Source organism: Porites lutea, chromosome 7 (assembly GCF_958299795.1).
Source record: "Porites lutea chromosome 7, jaPorLute2.1, whole genome shotgun sequence".
In the NCBI taxonomy this organism is placed as follows: domain Eukaryota; kingdom Metazoa; phylum Cnidaria; class Anthozoa; order Scleractinia; family Poritidae; genus Porites; species Porites lutea.
In genome coordinates this window covers 25,986,773-26,009,317 of record NC_133207.1, presented here as the reverse complement: position 1 = coordinate 26,009,317, position 22,545 = coordinate 25,986,773, and the positions used below count along the sequence as shown (strand labels likewise).

Here is a 22,545-nt window from a genome sequence, read left to right as displayed (position 1 = left end):
GAGGATAACAGGCTCTGTCGAATTGCTAATGGAGACTACGGTGACGATGATGACAATGAGAATGAAACTGCACCACCAACTGTAGAGGATGAGGGAGAAGTATCCCTCCCGATAAGACTGCCGGGAGTTAGTTTATCAGGACGGAGAACGACACGGTTTATTCTAAGATAAACGTTTCCGTTGCCTGCGTAGCTTGTAGTATAGTAATTGGACTATCTTCACGCTATTTGTTGGTAAGCTGTAACTGAAGTTTTACATTTCTGTGTGGCAATTAAACAATTCGGAGACGAATTATGTTTGAACCTGAAAAGCACTGATTTTGGCAATGTGTACCTCTTTTGTTATTGTTGACGCCGTTGTTATTATTAAAATAAGAATAGCCCTTCCTCGTTAGTATTTCTTCAACGATGTGGACTCAGTGGACTTCAGAAACCGCTCCTATATTCATAATCCTCTCGGGTAAGGCCAAGAATTATATTTTATACTTACATTTTATAGAAGACAATGTACACTTCGGGTAAAAAAAGAACAAGCTTTTTTGGTGAAAACAAAGTACAAAGGAAACGTTGAAAACCAGAAAATAGAATTTTGAAATCTGGAATCCAGCCACTTATGGAATCCGGAATCCATGGATGTGGAATCCGGAATCCACAGGCATGGAATCCGGAATCCACAGCGTGGAATCCGGAATCCAAGACTCTCTTGGATTACCTTACATGGGGCGAAGTAATTGGTCGACACTCGGTCGATGGTCGGTCGACACTTGGTCGATAGTCAGAAGATAGCCGTTCGATATATCGGTCGAGAGTCGGCCGATAGTCGATCGATATATCGGTCGAGCTTTTTGTCGGTCTGTATGGTTTTTAGTCCGTTATCAATAGCCCTGGAGAAGAAATTGGAACAAGATTACTGGAATATGAACCGATTGCCCCCATTTACACGTGGAGATTCTTAAAAAATTCGCATTTATGGACATTTTTGGTCAGTTTTTAGTCCAAACTACTCAAAATTAAACATGAAAGCGTGCCTTTCTTTGCAATAGCATCCCGTTTTGTGACATTTTTTGGTACGGGCATGCCAAAAAGTCTTACCCAATCACTTTAGACTTTTCTGCTTTTTTTTTTCGCTTTTCCTTTTTCCCTTGTTTTTGTCATTTTTTGTATTTTCCTTGCTGTAAGTTGAAATCATTCCCACAATAAATGAATGTGTTCAGTCTGCTGGATATTTTGTCACCTTCCTCGGCGCATTATCAGCGCGTTTTATCAATAACTGATCGTTAAACAAAGGACTGTTCCCGTCTTCAATGCAGAAATATATAAGTTTAATTTGTGGTCTCTGCACAAACGAGAACTCGGCGTGATGAAGCAGGTCCAAGCCCGATAATAAAAGATGTGTATTTAAAGCATGTCATGAACTGCCTTTTCCTATTCATTATTCTTCCACTTCGGGACTGCGGGAGCACTCGTTTCACTCGTCGTTCTTTAAGTATTCTTCGACTGCGGGACCACAGGAGCAGCAGATTCAACTTAGGCTGAGACAAGTTGTGTTTAACAGCTAAAAATAGGACGATCGGTGATGATACAAACTGGAAAAAAAAACGGTTACCATGTCCTTAGTTCCCAGTGCTCTTCGGTTCGCTTCATAGAGTAATCGCGCCTCGCACTGCCACATGTTCCCCCATCGCATGATAACAGTAATTAATGACGTCTTTGCTTAGAAAAAAGAGCCATTAGACTCACCTGATAAATTAACACATGACTGATATTCGAACGACAGTTGACCGATATACCACCGACAGTTGACCAATACACCACCGACAGTTGACTGATATACCACCGACAGTTGACCGATATATCACCGACATATGACCGATAGTAAGTCGAGGTGCGTCGTCGAAATATCGACCGATACTCGGCCGATAGTCTTTCTCACTATCGACCGACTATCGACAGACTGTCGACCGACTATCGACCACTATATCGACCGACTGTCGACCGACTATCGACGGACTGTCGACCGACTATCGACCGATTGTCGACCGAGTATCGACCGACTGTCGACCGAGTATCGACCGACTGTCGACCGCTATGTCGACCGCTATATCGACCGCTATATCGACCGATACCTCGGTCGACATTACCCACAGTAAACAAGATCCGCCATTTCTTTATCAGCAAGTCTTAAACTCTCGTTTTGGGGATCAAGTCCACGAGAATTTAGCCACTATATCAAAATTTGGCCGTCAGTATCAATCAACCGCCTCGCAAAGTGACTTGGTATGATTTATTTCGTTCGTTTCTTTACAAACTTAAAAATCTATACCTACGTTGTAGGTCTTCGAATGTTTGAAGACGCCATTTTTGTATTTGTTTAGTGTTACTGTGTTCTTAATTGGTACGACGGAAGTCAAAGTGAGAAGAACAATGAGTCTTACAAATGTTTTTTCAATCCATTTTTAGATTTAACTGAGGCCAAGGTGTTCAAGTTCACAAATCTGACAAATCGAAGACATGGTTCGACTTGAGTCAAAGGAGCGGTTGAACTACTTAAAGTTTAGCATCATTGTCGTGGACGAATTTCCCAAAGCCTTACGTCAAACTTTTAAGGTGATGTGGGACAAAAAATTTAGACGGAATCAGTGGGACGACTCCGATGCTGTGAGAAAATTATTACACAGAAATGAATTCGGCAACAAGGGTATTCCTACACAAAAGTCATATGAAGAGTGGGATTGTACAGCGCTGTTTCAAGCCACACTCTTTGCAAAGTCCTTCCGTTCACCAGACGGTACGGGTAACCTTAAAACACTCGATGAGCTGTATGTGAAGCCGCGTGGAGTCCCTCATGGACAGTTTCATTGCTCTGTCATCAGCGCAAACGGAGACCCCTATGAAACATTCGCGCTCTGTATCGACCAGCTGAGACGCCTCAGAAATTTACTTTGTCATTCTACCAGTACAGAGCTGGACTGAAAACATGTTTGATCAGTACGTTAATCTCGCCAAAGATGCATTCGAAGCCCTCTCAGTCAAGACGGACTCAATTGATGAGACTCTGCACGCGGAACTTCACACCTTGAGAGCAAGAGTTCTGACATGCGCATTTTTTTTTTTTGCCCCATTTATAGAGTTTTGTGCGATGTAAGAACCGCACGTCGAGGAGGACTGAACTCAACGACTAATCCCATGATGCATCTTGACCGGATGTACACGATCATAACAAACAAGATGGCGGACCACTAACGAGCTCTAAAGTCTTTTTTTCACCTAAAGTAATGAACGTAATGCATATATACGCTACAAAAGATCAGATTGACTCATTTTTAATGTATTTATGAGTAAAGGATTTCCTATTCTTCAATTTTTCGGCGGGTATGTGCAGGTTTTTTACGCTTCATTCTTGAGATCCCGGACTCTATAGGAGTTCGCTGGACTTTTTAATTTGAATTTTATACAGTTCAAGATTGCATGAAAATAAACAAAATACATTTTAAATGCCATTTTTTGAAAAAAATAAAATAAAAAGCAAGCAAGCAAGAAAGAAATAGATAGAAAATGACTCACCTTCTGTTTGTGTTGTGTGTTTTACTTTCAGTTCACCTCTAGAGCCATTATTAAGTTTTACAATATGTAGATTTTGAGTTTATAATAGGCCAAGTAAAAAAAAGTTTCTCGTCCCCTCCTGCTTTATTTTGGGGGGGCTGCCTCCCTTTTCTATTATTTGTTATTGGAAAAGTTGGACTGAACAAAAGTCATTACTTTCAACACTGTTACCCTAAAATCAATATCTTGACGGCGACAAACTCTAAGTTATCCCTGGGAGAGGGTTAAAATTTGTAAAGAAAGAATACCGAGAATTGGTAATAATAAAGTTAAAAAGTGCCCACTGCTCTCTTTGTTAAAGAAATCCGGACAAGAAACATTTCTTTTTTTGCTTGGCCTTTATTAACAACCTGGCCCCGGTTGTTCAAACGTCGGATAGCGCTATCCACCGGATAAATCACTATCCAGCGGATAGCGTAATTGATTTCTGTAATACTTATCTGCTGGATAGTGATTTATCCGGTGGATAGCGCTATCCAACGTTTGAACAACCGGGGCCTGATAAAAAGTCTTGCAAATGGTCCTAGAATCAAACAGACTGTAAAACACGCAACACAAACACAAGGTGAGAGAGCAGCTGTATACAAACTAAAGTATATGTATGAGATCACATGCCATGTGTGACATCACAATGCCTCAAACAGTTTGGTTGGTTTGCCTGTGTACAAACTTTCTTCCTTGAGCTTATTGCATTTGCACCTTTTGACATACAAGAAAAACAAAACTTAATTTCCGTCCTAGTGTTGATTGTCTCTCAAACAGTTGCAAAAGCAACCGGTTAAGTTTATTTTGTCATGGTTTTCTTGTTAAGCAATGGCACTGACACCAACCAAATTGATTGAAATTAGCTCATTAGCTTAGTGTTCTATTCTTGCTGACATTCATCAACACACAAGGTAAATTTCAACAACGTTGTAAGGCTCTCTCCGGAAGGCCTTCACCCTCTTAATTGCTTCACAAGGAACATTAATTTGACAGTTTGAAAATGATATGGTCTTTGATTCAGTGCATCAAATGTCTCTTCATAATTTGGTGTGGTAGCACAGGTAGCCCAAGCTCGAGATATGAGCATCGGTGAGCATCGGCATTGTTGCGTAACATTCAAAATGTAAGGATTTGTATGGGAAAAAAACCTATTGTTTCTCTAACCTACGGAAATGAAAAACAATAAAAAACAGCTTACCTTACTTAAAATGTGTGTTACGTCTCTCCTGTGTGGTCCACAGGCAGATTTATGGCCGTTTTATGGGTTTTTATGTGAACGGTTTTCTCTCTATATAAAGGTTTAGGTAAACCTTTATATCAGACACTTGAGATATAGTGATGTAACATTAACTTTATTTACTTTATTTCAAGGCATATCTTAAGTTAATCATCTCTGTTTCTGGACTAGTAGATGACAGAGAAAACTCTTTAATTATAATAATAATAATAATAATAATTAGTAATTTATTAATATTACTTTTTACTAATATCATTATAAGTATTATATATACAACAAAGTGGCCATACATCAGGCCAGTTAATAAGTGCCAAAATCAATGTAAAGTTGACCAGAAAATTTTAATTGACAATCTTTGTTACAGGGCCCAGTCTTGCACTTCCTTCTGTCCATTCTTAAGATCCGCAAAATTTTCCTGAAACATTTACCACTGAAATGAAACATTGTACACCCATTAATAATTGACATTGACAGGATCATATATCACTTTTTAACTAGCTATTTTTTTTTAACAAAACGTGCATTGCATTTTGCCACTAAACTAATTCCAGGGATATTCAAAAATGTAAATTGTTTTCGGGTACCCTCCTATGATGTTAATGAAATCTGTACAATCTTTGTTACCAAGCAGAAGAGGAGGATGTTCCAAGGGTGCATCCTTTACGAGTAGAATTCACTGGACGAAAAAATGAATTTGCTTTAAATTTGCTCATGTGCAAAAGTGTGCGAAGTAAGGGTAAAATCTGCGCAAAGGTGGCAAATGCCGAATCTGCAAACCCCTTCACACAGGGGTGCAAATGGGTGTGCAAACTTGGCATTCACCACTTTTGTGCAAATTTTACTCTTAGTTTGCACGTGAGCAAATTTGAGGGAAATCCATTTTTCCGTCGAGTGATTCAAGTACACGGTAACGGGCCAAGGAATTATAACATGCATGCAACCGCGACTGGTAGGAGGGGGTGTGGGGGAGAAGTAATTTGCCTCAAAAAAGTTCAACAGTCCTTTCTGAACCAAAGTTTGGACCCCCCTAATAAAAAATTCCTGGATCCGCCCCTGCTATAATCACCTTTGATCATAGAACCGCACTTGACCTGTGGTCAGACATATCATTCTGATTACAGCATAACTGAGCCAATAAACTAAACGTTACTGATCATTTTCCCTCCTTCTAAGTGTTTCAAGCTGATCTGATGAGAAGTGAAATTGTTATAATTTATTACAATCAAATGTTAAAAAAATGCTGGTAATGAAATAACTAAGACATAACAATTAAGTAATTAATTATTTATCCTGCGCGTCAAAAGTTTTTATTACTTACCTCAACATGCTAGCTACAGCTTGCCCAGGCAAGCTGTAAAACTATTTTTTTTCGCGCCCCGCCCCAATATTTCAGTATGAAGTTTTAGTATGGGATATCTTTACTATTTTGTGGATTTCAAAGCCTTAATCAGCTGAATGTTTGCTACAGTAAAAACCCATAGGCGTACGGGCTGTTTTTTGCCAGGGAGGGGCGGTAAACCATTTGCCCAAAAAATTTTTGCAAGTTGCCCAAATTTTAACAAAACAGTCGAACAGAAACGAGGGCCGATGCAAGAAGATAGACCGTACTGGCATATGAAAATGGCTCCATACAGTTTTTCAGGGTCAATACCTGCCAAGTTTGAGCATAAACTACGTCGCCATAAACAAACATTTGGAAAAGTTACCACCACAGGTGTATTAGATAAAGATGAAAATTTGTTGTGATCAGGGTTGCAATGACATCGGAGTTGGTATAGCAACGAAATGAAGCCATTGGGAACTGTTCTTCTAAAATCGATCACAGGAGCTTTTCCCTCCAATAGTCGCCTCGATGTTCGTGACGTTAAAACGGAATCTGTAAGAGCGTTATCGAGATATTTTGGGATAAAGTTTTTATCGTTGGAAATACGGTAAAAAAAGGAAAATCTTGATGTTTGACCGTTATCTGTAGAAAACGATGCACTTTTGACATGCAATTTCACCTCATAGTAGTTTCAATCTTTTCAAAAACGTTGGTGATAGATCATGGAGATAGCTCCGGCCAATTGCTACAAAGAAGGATTTGATTAGTATGTATCATGGCGCTCTTGTTAGCGGTTTTGTAAACATTTCAGTCTACTTAAACAAATTATTGAATAACTTTTAAACCGCTCGATAGACTTTTTAAAAAAATCAAGATTCTTCTCGCAATTCAAACTGAGAATTAGTCAGCCACTTCTTCACTTTTAAGACCCATTGCTGATGCTATCTGCCATACACTGTTCTACGAGCGGAGATGATTCTAGAAAGTTAGGCGGAAGTTTATTCTAATAAATTCACGAGTGGAGATAGCCCATTGCAGTACAGTGCCCAACAATAAAAAAAATCAGCATATGATACCTTTCCCTTACAACCAGAAACTCGTCACGTGCTAGGCAGACACTCTCGTGTCAATGTAACTGGATTATTACGCCGACTTCAGGTTAAAATAGAATATATTTATCTCTTCAAAATAATACTAAAAACATGGAGACGTCTTTTAAAACTGGCTTTGCCCAAATTTTCTCGTGCTGCCCAAAAAATCTGAGTTCCCAAACTTTGGGGGGCTGCAGCCCCCCTCGGCCCCCCCCCCCCCCCCCGGCCCGTACGGCTATGTAAAAACCTACAAGTAACAGCCTGCTGCATTTTCAGTCTCTTCCTCAAATATAATCTGAAAATCAATTAATAATATTTTCTAAAAAAATGACTACATTAAGAACCTGTGAAGTATAGCTGACCATGTGATACCTGTGTCTTCAAAAAGGATTCCAAATGTTGACTTACCTCATTTCCCCAAACGTGCACATTTTTAAAAAAAAATAGATTTTAGATAATAAGAACCTGTTTGCAATGGGCTGAACAGGTTTTTGTATATGTATAGAGACCAGAGAGGTCTCAGTACAGTTGTATCTGCCAATGCTTAAGAGGTTCTTAGAAACTAGTTTCTTACTTGGGTTTTTTAACTTTAGCCTGTCTAAAATGCGAAAAAAAAATGTGTGTTGATAACCAAACATTTATAGATGGTTTTCTAAGGCTTTTTTTTCTCCATATACTACTACTACTTTACTAAGCAAATAGGTCCTGCAAAATAACTGACATATAAAACTGATGTCTTGATTTTTCAACAAATGCTATTCACAATTATCCGAGGGAGATAGCTTTTATTTGCAGAGAACACTGCTGAGAATGAGCGTTTGTATTAGGGCCTAAAGGGAGAGCATCCTTTTGTTTTCACTATCAAAATACCGTACTCAGTTTAACAAGTTAACGTTTTCTATTTATTTTTAGTCTTTTATTGCGGTCCACGAGAGTATAGAGGAGCCTAATTTTCCATTGTGTAGCCCGTGCTAACCATGTGGGATAAATGGACTTTGGTGACCATATTTAACTGTTTCTCTGTTGTTCTTTTTCCCATGCAAGAGTCGCACTGGAACTGAGCGTATTTCCCTAATATTATCCGATTATTTACTAGTCTTTAAATGTTAATTTCACCAATGAGACAAAGTGTGTTTCTACCTCTATTCACTATTCAGAGGGTTGTTTTCATCAAAGAAAAACAAACCCTTCTAGCAATCTCGCCTCCCCTATTACGCAAACTAACTCGCCGTCCCAACTAGGCTAGCTTGCGTCGCAGACACTCTAAACCGCCTGGATAGCTAAGTAGTGTGCATATAGACGTAGTTACCGGTGAGTTGTAGCAAATGGATTATGGTAACAGAAGCAGATCATTCCTAGGATTCTACGGTGGCCCAGAAGGGTCACACATGTAAATTAAAAATGTTGCTGCAAACTAAAATTGGATTGTCCCCCGGAGCAACAGAAAACGATAAATCAAAAATATACTTAGACTAATATGATTTATACGAAAGAACAGAGCCGATGTTGATCAATTCCCTCCTGCCTTTGAGCATGAAACGTGGCCATGTTCTTGAAGGTAAATTCCGCTCTCAGTATTCAACCGAGTTTCTGTAGTTTGATTCAGCTTCCGGCTTTAATTCAGCAAATACAAAGGAAATCCTGCTTCAACCCTACAAAGGATTCCACCTACGACAGCCGCACCAAAAATGTGTCATCTACAAATGCCACCGAATTTTTCAAAATTTAGTTTGACAAATTTTGTATGTTTAGACTTTCACAAAGCGTGTTCGTTTATCTCAATACGACAAAAAAGGAGTAAATTTTAGATCTTTACAAATAAAAGAACTTTCATTAATACTCTTTCAAAGCTGTGTTAATTGAATGATTTTCTTTGTTTGCCACCTAGCCGAAATGATGTTAATGACTGTGTTAATTTTAAATTTAGCCCGCGAGCATTAGCTCTCTATTTAGAGCAAATCATTAAAGAGGCCTTCCAACGGGGTATGCTGTCCCTTTGTTTATCATTCCTCAGGCTGCCTGTAGCCTGGTAGTTTGGGAAAAAATATCGCTGTCGCATTTTAGCAAGGTCGAGAAAGTCGCTGTCGTTTGTCATATATTTTTGTGATACTCAACTTGAAATTTACGGCAGATAAACAGGATATAGAGCCACAAAAGAAAAAAATGTTATTAAACTTTCTCCCTCCTGCTGAAAAAGTTATACGCACATGCGTTCTCGCGCAGATCGCTTGGCTCGCCCGAATGCAGAGCTTGAAACCTCACTATCAAAAATTTTGTGTAGACTTAAATAAATAAGCTTAACATGCAAATTTAAGAGATTTTACCTTGCACAGTGGCCGGCAGGAATAAAGATTTACTCAGTACGGATTGCAATACTTTCCTCAACTTCCGCTTTTAAACGCCATGCACCGCGTCAAACTGGGCTGGGCTTCTTGTGTAGCAAAAACGATTAATCTTGTTCTGAAACAATTTGTCCGTATATGACGTCTCCATACTTAATATGACTATACGGATAATTTAGAAGATTGTTTACTTATTGTCCTTGCATATTTTAGTCCGTTGCAAGCTCACATCCGCCTTCCGATGACCTTGGATGATACGTCATAAGCGCGAAAAATTTCTCGTCCGCATTTTTGTACCATCCAAGCCTCGAAATTGTTTTCACGTAGCAACATTTTGAGGAGAATAGACAAAAGGTTGTTTTCTGTTTAAAAGACTGAAAGTTCCTTTAAAATGAAATTGTCATCAGCGGTTACCCCGCGTACCAGCCTACGTTCCGTGGCTGTGTCTTTGATGTTCTGTGCTATTCTGGTTGACATTTTTGCACTTGAAGAAAAACTGGCGCGAAAACCGCGAGAAGATCGCGTACCTGAAGGCACTGAAGTTGGTGGAAAACAATCGCAGTTGTACCGTGATCGAAGAACGGTGAAAAATAACGCGACCCCCAACCTGTCGGAATTTGCAAACCGGCTGAAAGATCTTGAAGAAAGGTATAATCTTAACTCGGCGATTCGCTATGAATGTCGTTTTTCTATCACATGGGCAATGTTAAATGTTGGTTACGTGTCACTATTCTAAATTCAAACTGCTGAGAAAATGGTGAATTTACTAACATCACTTCTCTTTTTAAGCCACAACAAGAGCGTACATTTGATGATCAGACGATTTCAAGAGTTGGAGAAAAGGTTTGAGAAATAAAATTAAATGCATCATTACTAATTGCTTTTTTTAAAAACTAACAAGTACTTCTGAAATTGTTACCCCTAAGGATTGCATAGGAAACCCGTTCGATTTCTTGTCTAGCGAAGTATGTTACTTCACCTATTTCCAACTTGATAGAATAGGGGAAATACCCAGAAAGCCCCTGTTATCCAGGCCGGACACGTATTATAGACGGCACTGATGGATGTGCAGTGGAAGACTTGTGTGGGAACTGAGTTTCATCCAAAATCCGCTTAACACAGGGGCACCCAGCGAGAATATAGTTCGAACCACTTAAACATAGCATTGTTAAACGTATTTTAGTATTTAAACGGTAGATATGGGCATATTTTCATCCCCTAAAAATTTTTCATCTGTTCTGATTTCCTAGCTGAAAGTCTAGTGATCCGAAAATTATAGGAATCAAAACTTACCGTTTCGAAAGTTTCAGCCAGAAAAAAGGCTCCCCGAAAATTCTAGGTGACCTTTTTAGGGTAAAAATCCGTTTAAAATAGGCAATTACACCATTATTTAGATGTTCGAAAATCCTAGGAGGGGCAGGCAAGCAAAAAGTTTTACAACAAATGTTCCGAAAATTCTAGATCTCAAATCGTCTTCCGAACAGATATTTTCCGAAAATTGTCGTTGGGCTGGTGCCCCTGTTAACATAGTTCAGTGTAGTGACCAGAGTTATTGTTGATTATCTTTTATCTTTTAGCTATAAACTGACTTGATTACAGACTTAATTCAAATCATCGACGCAATTATTTACTAGAGCAAAAGAAGCTTAATAAACAGCTGTAAAAAGCAATCAGTAAAAGAAAACACCGTTTAACACAAGGGCACCCAACGGCTGTTTTCTGTAAAATATCTGTTCGGAGAAGCATATATTGCCTCGAATTTTCTATTTCTCGAGGAGGGCTAAAAATTTCTAGATAACCATTCCACTCATGTACAATTTTCGAAGCTTATCTTATAAATTCCCTACGAGTTTCTAAGGTTTAACTTTTCACATTTCACTCCCCAGGTTAGGCTATTTTTCGTAGAAAAAAAAAAGAAACCTAAGATTTTTGGATTCAAAAATGAGATGGAGAGCCTTAGAGGAATCAGAAAAATTATCACTTTTGTAATACGTTTAACTGCATCCACAATTTTCGGGAAAGTAATACACAACTGAGCCCATGTAATTTCGGAAACTCTCAAGTGGCCCTAGAATGACCGAACAGATACAAACTTTATCGCCGCTTAAAACACATTCCTAGAGATTTAAAAGCTCTCTGGATAGCCTAAAAAGTGCTTTCAATACATTTAGGAGGAAACCGTCGCTGAGTGCCCCTGTTAACAGATTTCTAACAGTTAAAATTAAGCCTAATTAAGCCTCAACTGGTAGTTGAACTTTACTTGGGATTTAAGGCTATTTTCACACTATACTGATCTATACTGGAAAGCTTGTCGTGTCGACACGAAAAGCTGTTGGGTTTATAAAGTATCAACAGTAACGGCACAGAACTGGAACGTTTACACACGCATCGAAGCGGTTGGCCGAGAGGGTTAGGTGGACTAAATCCCAGTCTTCACTTCTCACCCCCTAAATATTTACTTCCGTCTCAGTAGATTCCAGTCCTCGCTCCTACATTTTTACTCCCGCAAAGATTCACTGCACAAAGTGTAGCACGAGGTGGCACATGATCTATCTGATATGTTACGCTCCATTTTAAAGTTCGGCGCAGCGCAGCCTCGCTCCGTTACAGTGAGCGGAAATGAAATGTGTGAACATGGCTTAAGTGACAGAGAGATTGAGATTTTCTTTCTTGATTTTTTCTTTTCTATGGTTGATCTTTTTTTCAGACTTGATGGCTTACTGCGATTATCTCCTCGACCAGCAGGGGAATCCTACGGGTCACTTTTGAGCTATCTTCTTGGTAAAATATGATATTAAATCCAATCGAAAGTTACCTAAGGCAACTAGCGGATTTCATCAATATAGACAAAATGATGTCAGGTCCATTTGGCTGGTAAATGTGCTGTGATTTATGGGTGATATCACCGCTGTGTTTCTTTTTCAGGTCAGCATATGCAAAACCCTGGAAAGGGTCGAGTTGGACCACCCGGCCCTCCAGGGAAACAAGGGCCAGCTGGACCAAAAGGATCAAAAGGTAAAAAGGGTAAACGACAAAGATGGAGGATATCGGGGGAAAATGAAAATTGTATAACGCCAACTGTGAACGCAGTGGAGAAAGCAAATGAAACTGGTTTTTTAATTTCAGTTTTTATGTTCCAGCAATTAGAAGTTAGCCGGCAGTAAAGAAGAAGTGCGGTTATCGATAGTAAATTAGCATCACAGTTATTTTCTGACAAAGTATTTCTTTTGCGGTTCTTGTTTATGATCATGGAGTGTATCAATTGCAAGCCGCCCAATTTTCAACCGCTACACGCATGAAAGCAAATGTGGATTGTAAGAAGTCCATAAGAAAAAAAAAGCACTTTTATGGATTCCACCTTTTAAGCACTAAAATAAGTAAAAAAGCTGGCATCGAGCGCTTTGACTCATTTTATACTCTGCAGGGGAACAAGGAAAACCAGGTACCAACAAGCCATTCCCAGGCCCCCCTGGTCAAAAAGGAGACCAGGGAGCAGTTGGGAAGACTGGAGCGCAGGGACCACAGGGTGCCAAAGGAGAAAAAGGACAGGATGGAGTTGGGACATCAGGAGTGAAGTACGTTCGCTGGGGAAGGACCACATGTCCTAGTGGTGCGCAGATAGTTTATAAAGGTAAGAGAAAAGGAGCTTAGTATGATAGTTACTATTACTCGTATGGTCCTAAAGACAGAAAGAGTGATAACCTGAAGATTTTTATGCCACATACACTTACTCATCATTATTTAAAAGTGACAACTATGAAATTTCTCCAAGCTTGTTACATCTACTGGTTAATAACCCGGGCATCTCTTTAAGTTATCTCTTTGTTGCATCTTTCCTGCATATTAACTGTTGAGTGTAATTGGTTCGTGCCTGTTCATGCATAAGACAGAGTGAAATCTGGGTATGAGATAACGCCCCTTGTTTCAGTTTCCTAACAATGCGCGCTCTCACGGCATTGGTTACGTCGAGGTCACATCAAAATGTATCGAGCCACATCGATCAGACCCCTGAACAGTGAATTATCACCCACGAAGCATAAATGATTGCCGCTTGCTGAAATTTAGTTTCATAAATTTGTACAAGTAGGCTTTTCTATGTTTTAGTGATCAATATAAATAGACAAGGAAATGGCAAAAAAGTAAGGACATTGTAATTCTAGAGTATTGTATTAATTTTTTGCCTCAAAATGTTACAGCCATTTGTGGTTTGTGGTCTTGGTGTTTTTTAAAAGTAATCTGATTAGTTCGCTATCTTAATATTCACCTCTTAGCGATATTAAGTGAGCTAGATGTTTTGCCAATTTTTTGAGTAAGAACTAGTCAACAGAATCCTATGGTTGATGTTTTTGAAGGTAAGAAAAGATTTCAAACTATTTTAACTGCGTTTTCCGACTTACTTTTATAGCAGAATGTTTTTCGTTTGAACAACAGTTTACTCGAGTAGAAGATGCCATTTTGTTAACTCAGCATTTCCTTATTACAAGAGGAATTCAGTTGCCTAGAAATCAAAGTTAATTTATGACAAAAGAAAATGAAAGCAAATGTTCGCGAAAATTCTTCATTTCAAATAACCAGGACAGAGGAAAGACGCCTTTCCTCCCTCAACCGGTAGCCGCCCTTTCATGCACTTGCCAAGAGCAGAACGGGAAAGATTTTAATTAACTTGGCGAGTTGACAGAATTTCAAAGAATAATTGTTGATAAATTTTTTTGCCTTCTATCAGGTATAATGGGTGGAGAGCATTACACTCACCCTGGTGGTGGAGCGAACTACCTTTGCCTTCCACACAATCCAAAGTATGACAAGTACACAAATGGCCATCAGGACTCCGGATACATGTACGGCACTGAATATGAAGTAAATGATCGCAACGGAAACCCTTTTGAGAGAAATCTTCACGATCATGAAGCACCATGCGTTGTCTGCTTCGTCAAGTCACGTGGCTCGATGCTGATGATGCCTGCCAGGAATGACTGTCCGTCTGGATGGACCGAGGAGTATCATGGGTACCTGATGACTTCATATTATAACCACAAGCATTCAACCGATTTCATCTGCGTTGACGGGGATTCAGAGTTTGTTCGTGGTAGCCATGCCAACAAGAATGGTGCTTTGCTGTACCCTGTGGAAGGTGTTTGTGGCTCACTCCCATGTCTTCCTTATGTCAACGGGCGAGAGATGACATGCGCTGTGTGCACCAAGTGACGGGAAGATACATGTCACTGTGGCATTGCTGCCATTCCGATGAGCTGAGGAAACCAAAAACTAATGGTTAAATCACTAGATACTTTTAACTAGTCTTAAAACAAACCGCGATTATCTGGTCTGCCAGCACTAAGGCGCCAGAAAAGTTGGCTGTAAATTAATACGGGATATAAGCAATAACGATTAAAATAAGGTGAAAACATTGATTTAAAAAAATGTCTTTCTTTACTTCCTTTTCCAACCGATTCCAAGAAATCAGTACAAATGCCCTGTCAGCCGGCAAGTAGCAAAACCAATCTTCGACGACCCATGTAAAATTTTAAACAAGTCCCTGTTTTTTTGTGTCCATGAAACTAAGGAAGAAGGCATACAAGAGAAGAGAATTCCTCACCAGATTGTAGCTCGTCTGACAGGGGTTATTTGGCGTTGACAAGATAAAAGCGCCAAGCTCGAGGCAAGGGGACACGGATTCTCGGGGAATCTGTCTTTAAAGCCTATAAGGTGTCTGCGCGCTGCCTGTCAACTGTGATCCCAGGTTTGTCGAGTACCTCACACTGCGCTCGCAGTTTACGTGCACGATCAATATATCTAATTGCACCAGGCAGGTAGACCGCGAGCGGTGGTCCTTCTTTCCTCAGGGCCAATCTCAGGGCCACGCGCGGCGAGTGAAAAAGTAAAATTACTCTGATTCAAAAGAAAAATAAGAGACAGCTCGCAGTCTGTGACGCCATATGTGGGTTGAGTTTGTTGTTGGTTCTCTCCCTTGCTCCGAGAGGTTTTTCTCCGGGTACTCCGGTTTTCCCCTCTCCTTAAAAACCAACACTTTCAAATTCCAATTCGACCTTGAACGCACGGACACGTTTCAACGAGTTCTTATGAACTCCTTAGTGATCCGTGGGTAAACAAATTACAATTTTTCAATTTTTTTTTTACAATTTACAAGTCTACCTGCTAGGGGACGGGACGGCAAATTTTGTAAAAACAGATTATCAAGTTGTTGTCAGGCGAGCTCTTGCGACGGCTACTCAGTGGAAGAACAGCTAACAAATGGGAGATTATATCACTATATTTTTAACCCATTAAGCCCTGAGAGTGATAAGCAACAAATTTCTCCTTGGAATGCCAATGTTTTACACATTGGTGACGAGAATAAAGATCATGACCAAACACAAAAAATATAACTATATCAGAAGTATTGAATTGATAATTAGTCAGTAAAAGACGAAATCACTGTCATTGGACACACTTAGGGGTGATTCAGCTGAGAAATTGAGATTTTTGAGGGCTTGAGAGTTTATAGCCATTTTAGCGTAGGCTCTTGTGTCAGCCACGGAGGAATCTAACAAGTTCCAAGCATGGGATCCTCTGTACGAGATGGAGTTCTTCATGTAGCAGTGGCAGATCCAAGGGAGGGGTCAGCCCCCTCCCCCTTGTTGTCTCAGGGCCTGGATGACTGTCCTCACCCCCCCCCCCCCCCCCTCCCCCCCTTATCTGAGGGTGTGGATCCGCCACTGTGTAGTACGTTTCGAAACGCGGAATACTCACGCGATGATGATGACACAAGTCGTACTTGTTCTCTCGCCTCGGTCTGGATTAGACGTTCCAGGAGCCCTGACGTTCTCAGCGTGATGGAGTTATGCAGTTAAATATTTTGTAAATTTAAGTTACGATCTTGGCCTCGTACATGCCATATACGAGTTCCACTTGACTGATTTTCGAACGTTTGCAGAGGGTAAGTAGCAGGGCAGATTATATATGACTCAAGCAGCTCTGCAATGTATAGATTCCAAAATAATTTAAAATTCATTCTTATTGCCCGGTGGCACACTCCCAGATTGGTAGCGCAAGACTGCTTATTCTGTAGAAAACGTGTAGGGACAACAAATGGATAAAGTATGGAATATTTTTTTAAGGATAGCTACCATACTTAACTTTGCAGATTGGTATTTATTGGATCGGCGTGCCCAGTTTACTACTCTCCCAGTGCGAATCCCCTCTCGTTTTGGGAAGCCATGATGTTCCATCGAGCAATCACTTTCTTCAATTTTGCACTATTAAACTTATCTATTTTTAGTAGTAACCCTTTGGTCGGTGGAAATTGTCCCAAGGTTAGTGAAATGAAAGAAAATTTTACCGGAAACATGAATTTTACATTCAAGTTATTGCTCTCTGAAATTTCTTAAGGTGATGTTACACGGGACGATTCGCAACGACGATCTTTAGCGCAACACAGCGTTGCAATGCTGGAAGAATGCTGGAACCAATCGAAACAATGTTGCAACGCTGTGTTGAGCTAAAAATCGTCGTTGCGAATAGTCTCGTGCATCATCACCTTAAGTGAAATCATCAAGCTTTGTGAGGTTTTAAAATGTTATGTCCAGTTTATTCACATTTCTTCTCTTTTATTATTAGTCTCGCTTGCTTAAGCAGCGAGACTCATAGTCTGCAACGCGTTTTTCGCCCCGGAGGCGGGGGGGAGGTCCCTTATATAGGCTTTATGGGTACGGTGCGGTGCCACGGGGTATGTTTTTTCAGCCGTTTTGGTCTGAAATAGGGTATCAATTTCGACCATTTTGGTCTGAAATAGAGTATGGTTTGTGCACTCTAGTCTTGAATTGGGTATGTTTTTTAGAAGAATTAGCTACTTCTTCATCATTTGGCGATAAGACCATTTCCCTTAAATGTTTACGCCAACTATAGGCTTTTGTACATTATGCTTTTGCTTCCCTACTAAAATGCTCCACCTTAATGCTCCATTTTTCCCACTAAAATGCTCGGTCTCCCCAAAAAAGTCACTAAAATGCTCGGATAATGCTCATTATACAAACAGTTTTTTTAATTAATTTCAAAGTTTACACTTACAAAAAACGTGCAAGTGTTGCAAGTAACAACGACAACGTGCACAAGTTCATAAATACAGCCCAAAAAACCAGCTGTATCAGGTTTTTTGTGAATTTTGAGTTTTAGTCTTCATTTTGTTTAAAAAAGCAGGAGCTCATGGGGCATGGGCTCCTGAAAAAAGTTAATTTCTGTTTTATTTTCTCGGAAAAATTAATTTTCCGGGGAAAATGCCATAAAATGCTCGAATAATGCTCAATGCTTTTGCCTCACTAAAATGCTCGAAAAAATGCTAGCATAATGTACAAAAGCCTAGCCAACTACCGTGTACATGCCGTAACAGCTTGTCACGCGCTCCGGTCACGCGCCGGGCTCTAGGGCTTCAGGTCTGAAAAAGGGTATCAAATTTTTGATCAGGTCTGAAACAGGGTAGGCAAAATCACAGATTTTGGTCTGAAATAGGGTAAGGGTGTGAGAAAGCGTACCGCACATCCCCACCCAATTTTTCTGGAGGTACCCCCGGGGCATTTTTGTCGTTTGGGGGTCAGAAATGGGGGGTCATTGTGCCAGGCGTTCTTTGCGGACACCGTGGAAACTGGGACTAAGAATCGTTGCGTGATGGAAGGCACGCATGTTTTGCGAAGAAAGCTTAGGAAAAATTAAATTTAGAGCTTTTCAGAAACGTGTCGATCCAAGAATTCTATCACTTGAAAGCGATGATTACTTTGGAGCAAGTGAACACTACTGAGCGGTCGAAAAAGAATAAGAATCTGAATTAGCAAAATTACGATGGTCAGGTGTTGTAAACTTTCACTGTATGCAAATGAGTCTTGGGATGAGGATGTGCGATTTAATTTTTTATTTCGGCCATGATTGAAAAGACGTGCCATGTAAATCACTTTTTCGGTATCTGGTAATGATGCTACAGTTCTCTGGAATCGAGGCTTTTGAATTTTCGTATATTTATACACGCGTGTAGCTTGCGACCGCAGACGTATTTCCGGTCGTCGCCAACACACGTACTAAATCAATTCAGAAACAAGTAAACAGTATCGACGTCGATAAAATAGGAAGTAAAAAACATTTAGCGAGTAAATGTGTTTCGTTTCGTGTAGAATTAATCGCCTCCTCAATTCTCGATCTTATCTTCAAGCAAGCGTGACTGAATCCGCTAGAAAAGGGTTCTTGTTTTCACTCAAGCACGAGGCACCACTCGATAACGTCAAGCCGAATTACTTTATAGACAAGGGGAAACAATTGAGGTAAGATTTTACAAACAAATTGACGGTTCTTAGTATAAAATGTTTGTTCAAAGCCTAGTTTAACAGTCGTTAAAGTTTTTATAAACTCAAGACTCAAGACTAAATGATATCTTGTCGTTTTCTCGTGGGCATTCAGGTTTGGGCTTATCTAATTTTTGAACCATGGGAGGATCATCGCGTAATTGTGAGTATAAAACTTACCGCTACAATAGTAAGGGACTTTTGTGGAAAACAGCACAGACTTTACAGCTTGAGCGAGCCACAGTGCAAAAGCAGTCTATATCAGAACTGTTTAGATGTTGTTGTTCAAAGTTTCCTTTGCTTTGATAATTTTTAAAACAGCTTAAAGTTTATCACAAAATGAATCAACTTAATAACGTTTCGTGAGAAATTGCGTTACTTGACTTACAGTGAGAGAAAGGCGCTGTGATAGGGCCAAAAGCTTGATAGTAGTGACCCTTTTTAACGACAAAAACAATTTGTGCATTCATTTCAATTTTTGATTGTATGGACCAGGTTCTGGGCAACTGCCCATGTAATCCTCCCCCCTTAAAGCCAATGTTAACACTGACTTCTTCCTTAGGAAGAGTAGGTGGGCAGACGTTTACCAGAACCTTATAATGAGACACTTTGACTTAGGTGGTCATCAGTTTAAGGGAAAAAAAAAAGGAAAAATAACACCTGATTGAAAAATTAAGCTTACAGGCAGAAAATTATTTTTTTTAAGTGGAGTAATAAGCTGTGGTCCGTGGAAATGAGTTTCAACATAATGTGAAGAATTGTCAGTCGCAAGCACCGATGTTTAGCAATCAAAGATTGAATGAGTCTGAGTAGCATATTTATTAAATTTTCAACTTCGGATAATTCATTTCTAACATTCTGATTGGTTCACTCTATCTCGGTTATCAGCTCATATACCTTAGTTTGACCTTCTATAATTTCTCTCGGACATTAAAGCGGTGGGAAAAAAGTAGATTTCGCGAGCTTTCTACAGACGATACAACAGAAAAAAACAGAAAGTGCCATACTGGCACCGACAAAAAACCACAAACTTTGGTTTGAAATCATTTGATGCTACTCCGAAGTTTTCTTACATAGTTAAAGAAATTCTTAAAGCTTCAATTCTTCCGTACGTCAAGCCTATTATGTAACAACAACAAAAAAGTTTACCTTTAAGAATGGCTTGCAAGAACTTGGAGGAGTAAGTTTTCAAAACCATTAGCAGATTTTCGCGTTTTTGAAGAGCTTTTGCACCTCTTAATACTCTCCCAAGTCCATAACGGACCGCATTAAAGGCCTCAAGTGAATCCCACAACGAGCGACTTTCCATTGAACAACACAACAAATTGATTTGATTGCCATGGTCTTTGTCACAAGGTACAGCTCCGGTTCAGTGGAGGAAGATAACAAAATTGAAGAGCAGTCAGGTCGACCTATCCAGCGTCAAATTCCACAGTCACAGCGAGGGTAAGCGAAAACAGTCAGCTTCGCTCCCAGTCGTCCTCAGCGATTTAGGATGTGACTTCACCTGTCAATCGAAGCCTCCTCTTGTAACTCGGATAGTGCGAACTGGCATGGGTACGAGGCTGGAAAACAGTACTTGTCGAGAATAACGCACATGTCACGTGATTTTCCCTTGGTTTACCGGAAGATACTTAATATCCGGTCTTTTTGTAATATTTAAAATGAAATTTACTAAAATTCAGTTGTAATAACCAGTCATTGGAAGTTTACAAAAATTTAATAAAACAATTATTCCATTCGCGCTTTTTGGATATGAGATAGTTATAGCCAACTTGGTGCTACGCGCCCCGTTGGCTATTTACCACCTCATATCCAACAAGCGCGAATGGAATAATTGTAAGAATTATGCAGATCAAGGACGGTGTTATCCACCGAGGCCGTACAACCTGTATAGCAGTGTGTGTCTAGGCGCAGTTGCCGAGATGTAGAAAATGGATTATAGTAACAGAGGAGCACCATTCCCAGGATTCCTATCCCTACTTCCGGAGAGCGACAGAGAACGATAAATCAAAAATCAGGATATACTTAAGAGGAATATGATTTATACGAAAGAACAGAGCCGATATCGATCAATTCCCTGCTGCCTTTGAGTATGTGTGACAAGTGGCCATGTCCTTAAAGGTAAATTCCGCTCTCAGTTTTAAACCGTATTCACCCTATTGCCGGTTTCCAGTGTCACGCCATTCAAAAAGAAAAATTTCAACCGTTCAATAGATAAAGTCCAGAATCTGGGCAATGAAAGGAGGTTAATTTACAAATACTCTCCCCAAGATTCAGATCAGAAGAATATTTCGTATTCGAGATATAAGAAGAAATTTATTGCCCAGATTTATAACGATTTGTATGGAGAAGCCATGCTGGTGCCCATCCGGATGGGCACCAACGTGGCGAACCGAAACCAACAGAAACATCTGTTACCGAGTTTTGCCACAAAAGCGCGAATTTCTTCCTCGAGGAACTCATAAACATTCAAGTAATACTGCTTCTGATACATGAACTGTCTAGATAGGAAAATTCCATGAAATAAGTCACTTTTTTGCCTACATGACAGCTCTCTCGGCTGTCATGTAAATGCCGCGTCACGCAAGAAATTCAAGCGTACTCTATCACAAAACCAAGAACCCTTTTGAAGCGAAAATTTGTATGGAAATTAGTTTTCGGCTGCTCTAATAAATGATAAAAGTAAAATCTCAGTAGGATCTATAGTTCTTTGGTTAGAATTTTAGTGACGTCATGTGAAAACCATCAATTTTCTGTAGTTTTATTCAGCTTCCTTTAATTCAACAAATACAAAGGAAATCCTGCTTAAACCTGAGAAAAGATTTTACCTACAATAGCCGCACCAAATTTGTGTCGGTTTACCGAATTTTGTAAAGTTTAATTTGACAAATTTTGTCTATTTAGACTTTCACAAAGGGTGTATTTTCTCAATATTACTAAGCAGAGTAAATTTTAGAGAATTTGTACGTTATTTCTGAGGCAGCCTGTCGCCTGGTAGGTATTTTGACGGTTTTGATTCACAATTTGAAATTTAAAGCAGATGTACAGCCGGGGTATAGAGCCCTAAACGAAAAAATGTTATTTTAAACTTTCTCCCTCGGATGATGAAAAAGTAACGCACATGTATTCTCGCTCGGGCCTGAATGGAGGGCTCGAAACCTTACTATCAAAAATTTCCGGAGGCTTAAATAAATAAGCTTAACATGCAAATTTAACAGATTTTACATTATATAGTGGCCGACAGAAGAAAAGATATACTCGGTACAGATTCCAATACTTTCTTTAGCCTCCACCTTTTAAACGCTAACGACTGGATTCAGACTGGGTCAGGCTTCTTGTGTGCGTCAAAAATGCTTAATCATGCTCTGAAACAGTTGGTTCGTAAATGACGTCTCCATACTTAATATGACTATACCGATACTATAGTAGACTGTTTACTCATTGTCCTTGCATATTTAAGTCTGTTGCAAGCTCACATCCGCCTTCCGATGGCCTTAGATGTTACGTCACAAGCGCGAAAAATTTCTCGTCCGAATTTTTGTACCTTCCAAGCTTCGATATTGACTTCACGTAACACCTTTTTGTGGAGGATAGACAAAAGGTTGTTTTCGGTTTCAAAAGATCTTTCCTGTAAA

The 22,545-nt window shown here is 39.7% G+C and overlaps 1 protein-coding gene across 2 annotated transcripts; it reads left to right on the top strand.

The window, feature by feature from the left end:
* Positions 1 to 3,180: 3,180 nt before the first annotated feature.
* On the top strand, positions 3,181 to 14,849 carry LOC140943632 (uncharacterized). 2 transcript variants are annotated; one of them, XM_073392752.1, is made up of 6 exons: positions 3,181 to 3,381; positions 10,371 to 10,424; positions 12,289 to 12,362; positions 12,507 to 12,596; positions 13,006 to 13,212; positions 14,305 to 14,849. In XM_073392752.1, the coding sequence occupies exons 1-6, from the start codon at positions 3,374 to 3,376 to the stop codon at positions 14,784 to 14,786; spliced, it is 915 nt and encodes a 304-aa protein (XP_073248853.1). In that variant the 5' UTR covers positions 3,181 to 3,373; the 3' UTR covers positions 14,787 to 14,849. The 2 variants fall into 2 exon arrangements, with proteins under 2 accessions (XP_073248853.1, XP_073248852.1); XM_073392751.1 differs by lacking the exon at positions 3,181 to 3,381 and adding an exon at positions 9,964 to 10,229.
* Positions 14,850 to 22,545: the final 7,696 nt, after the last annotated feature.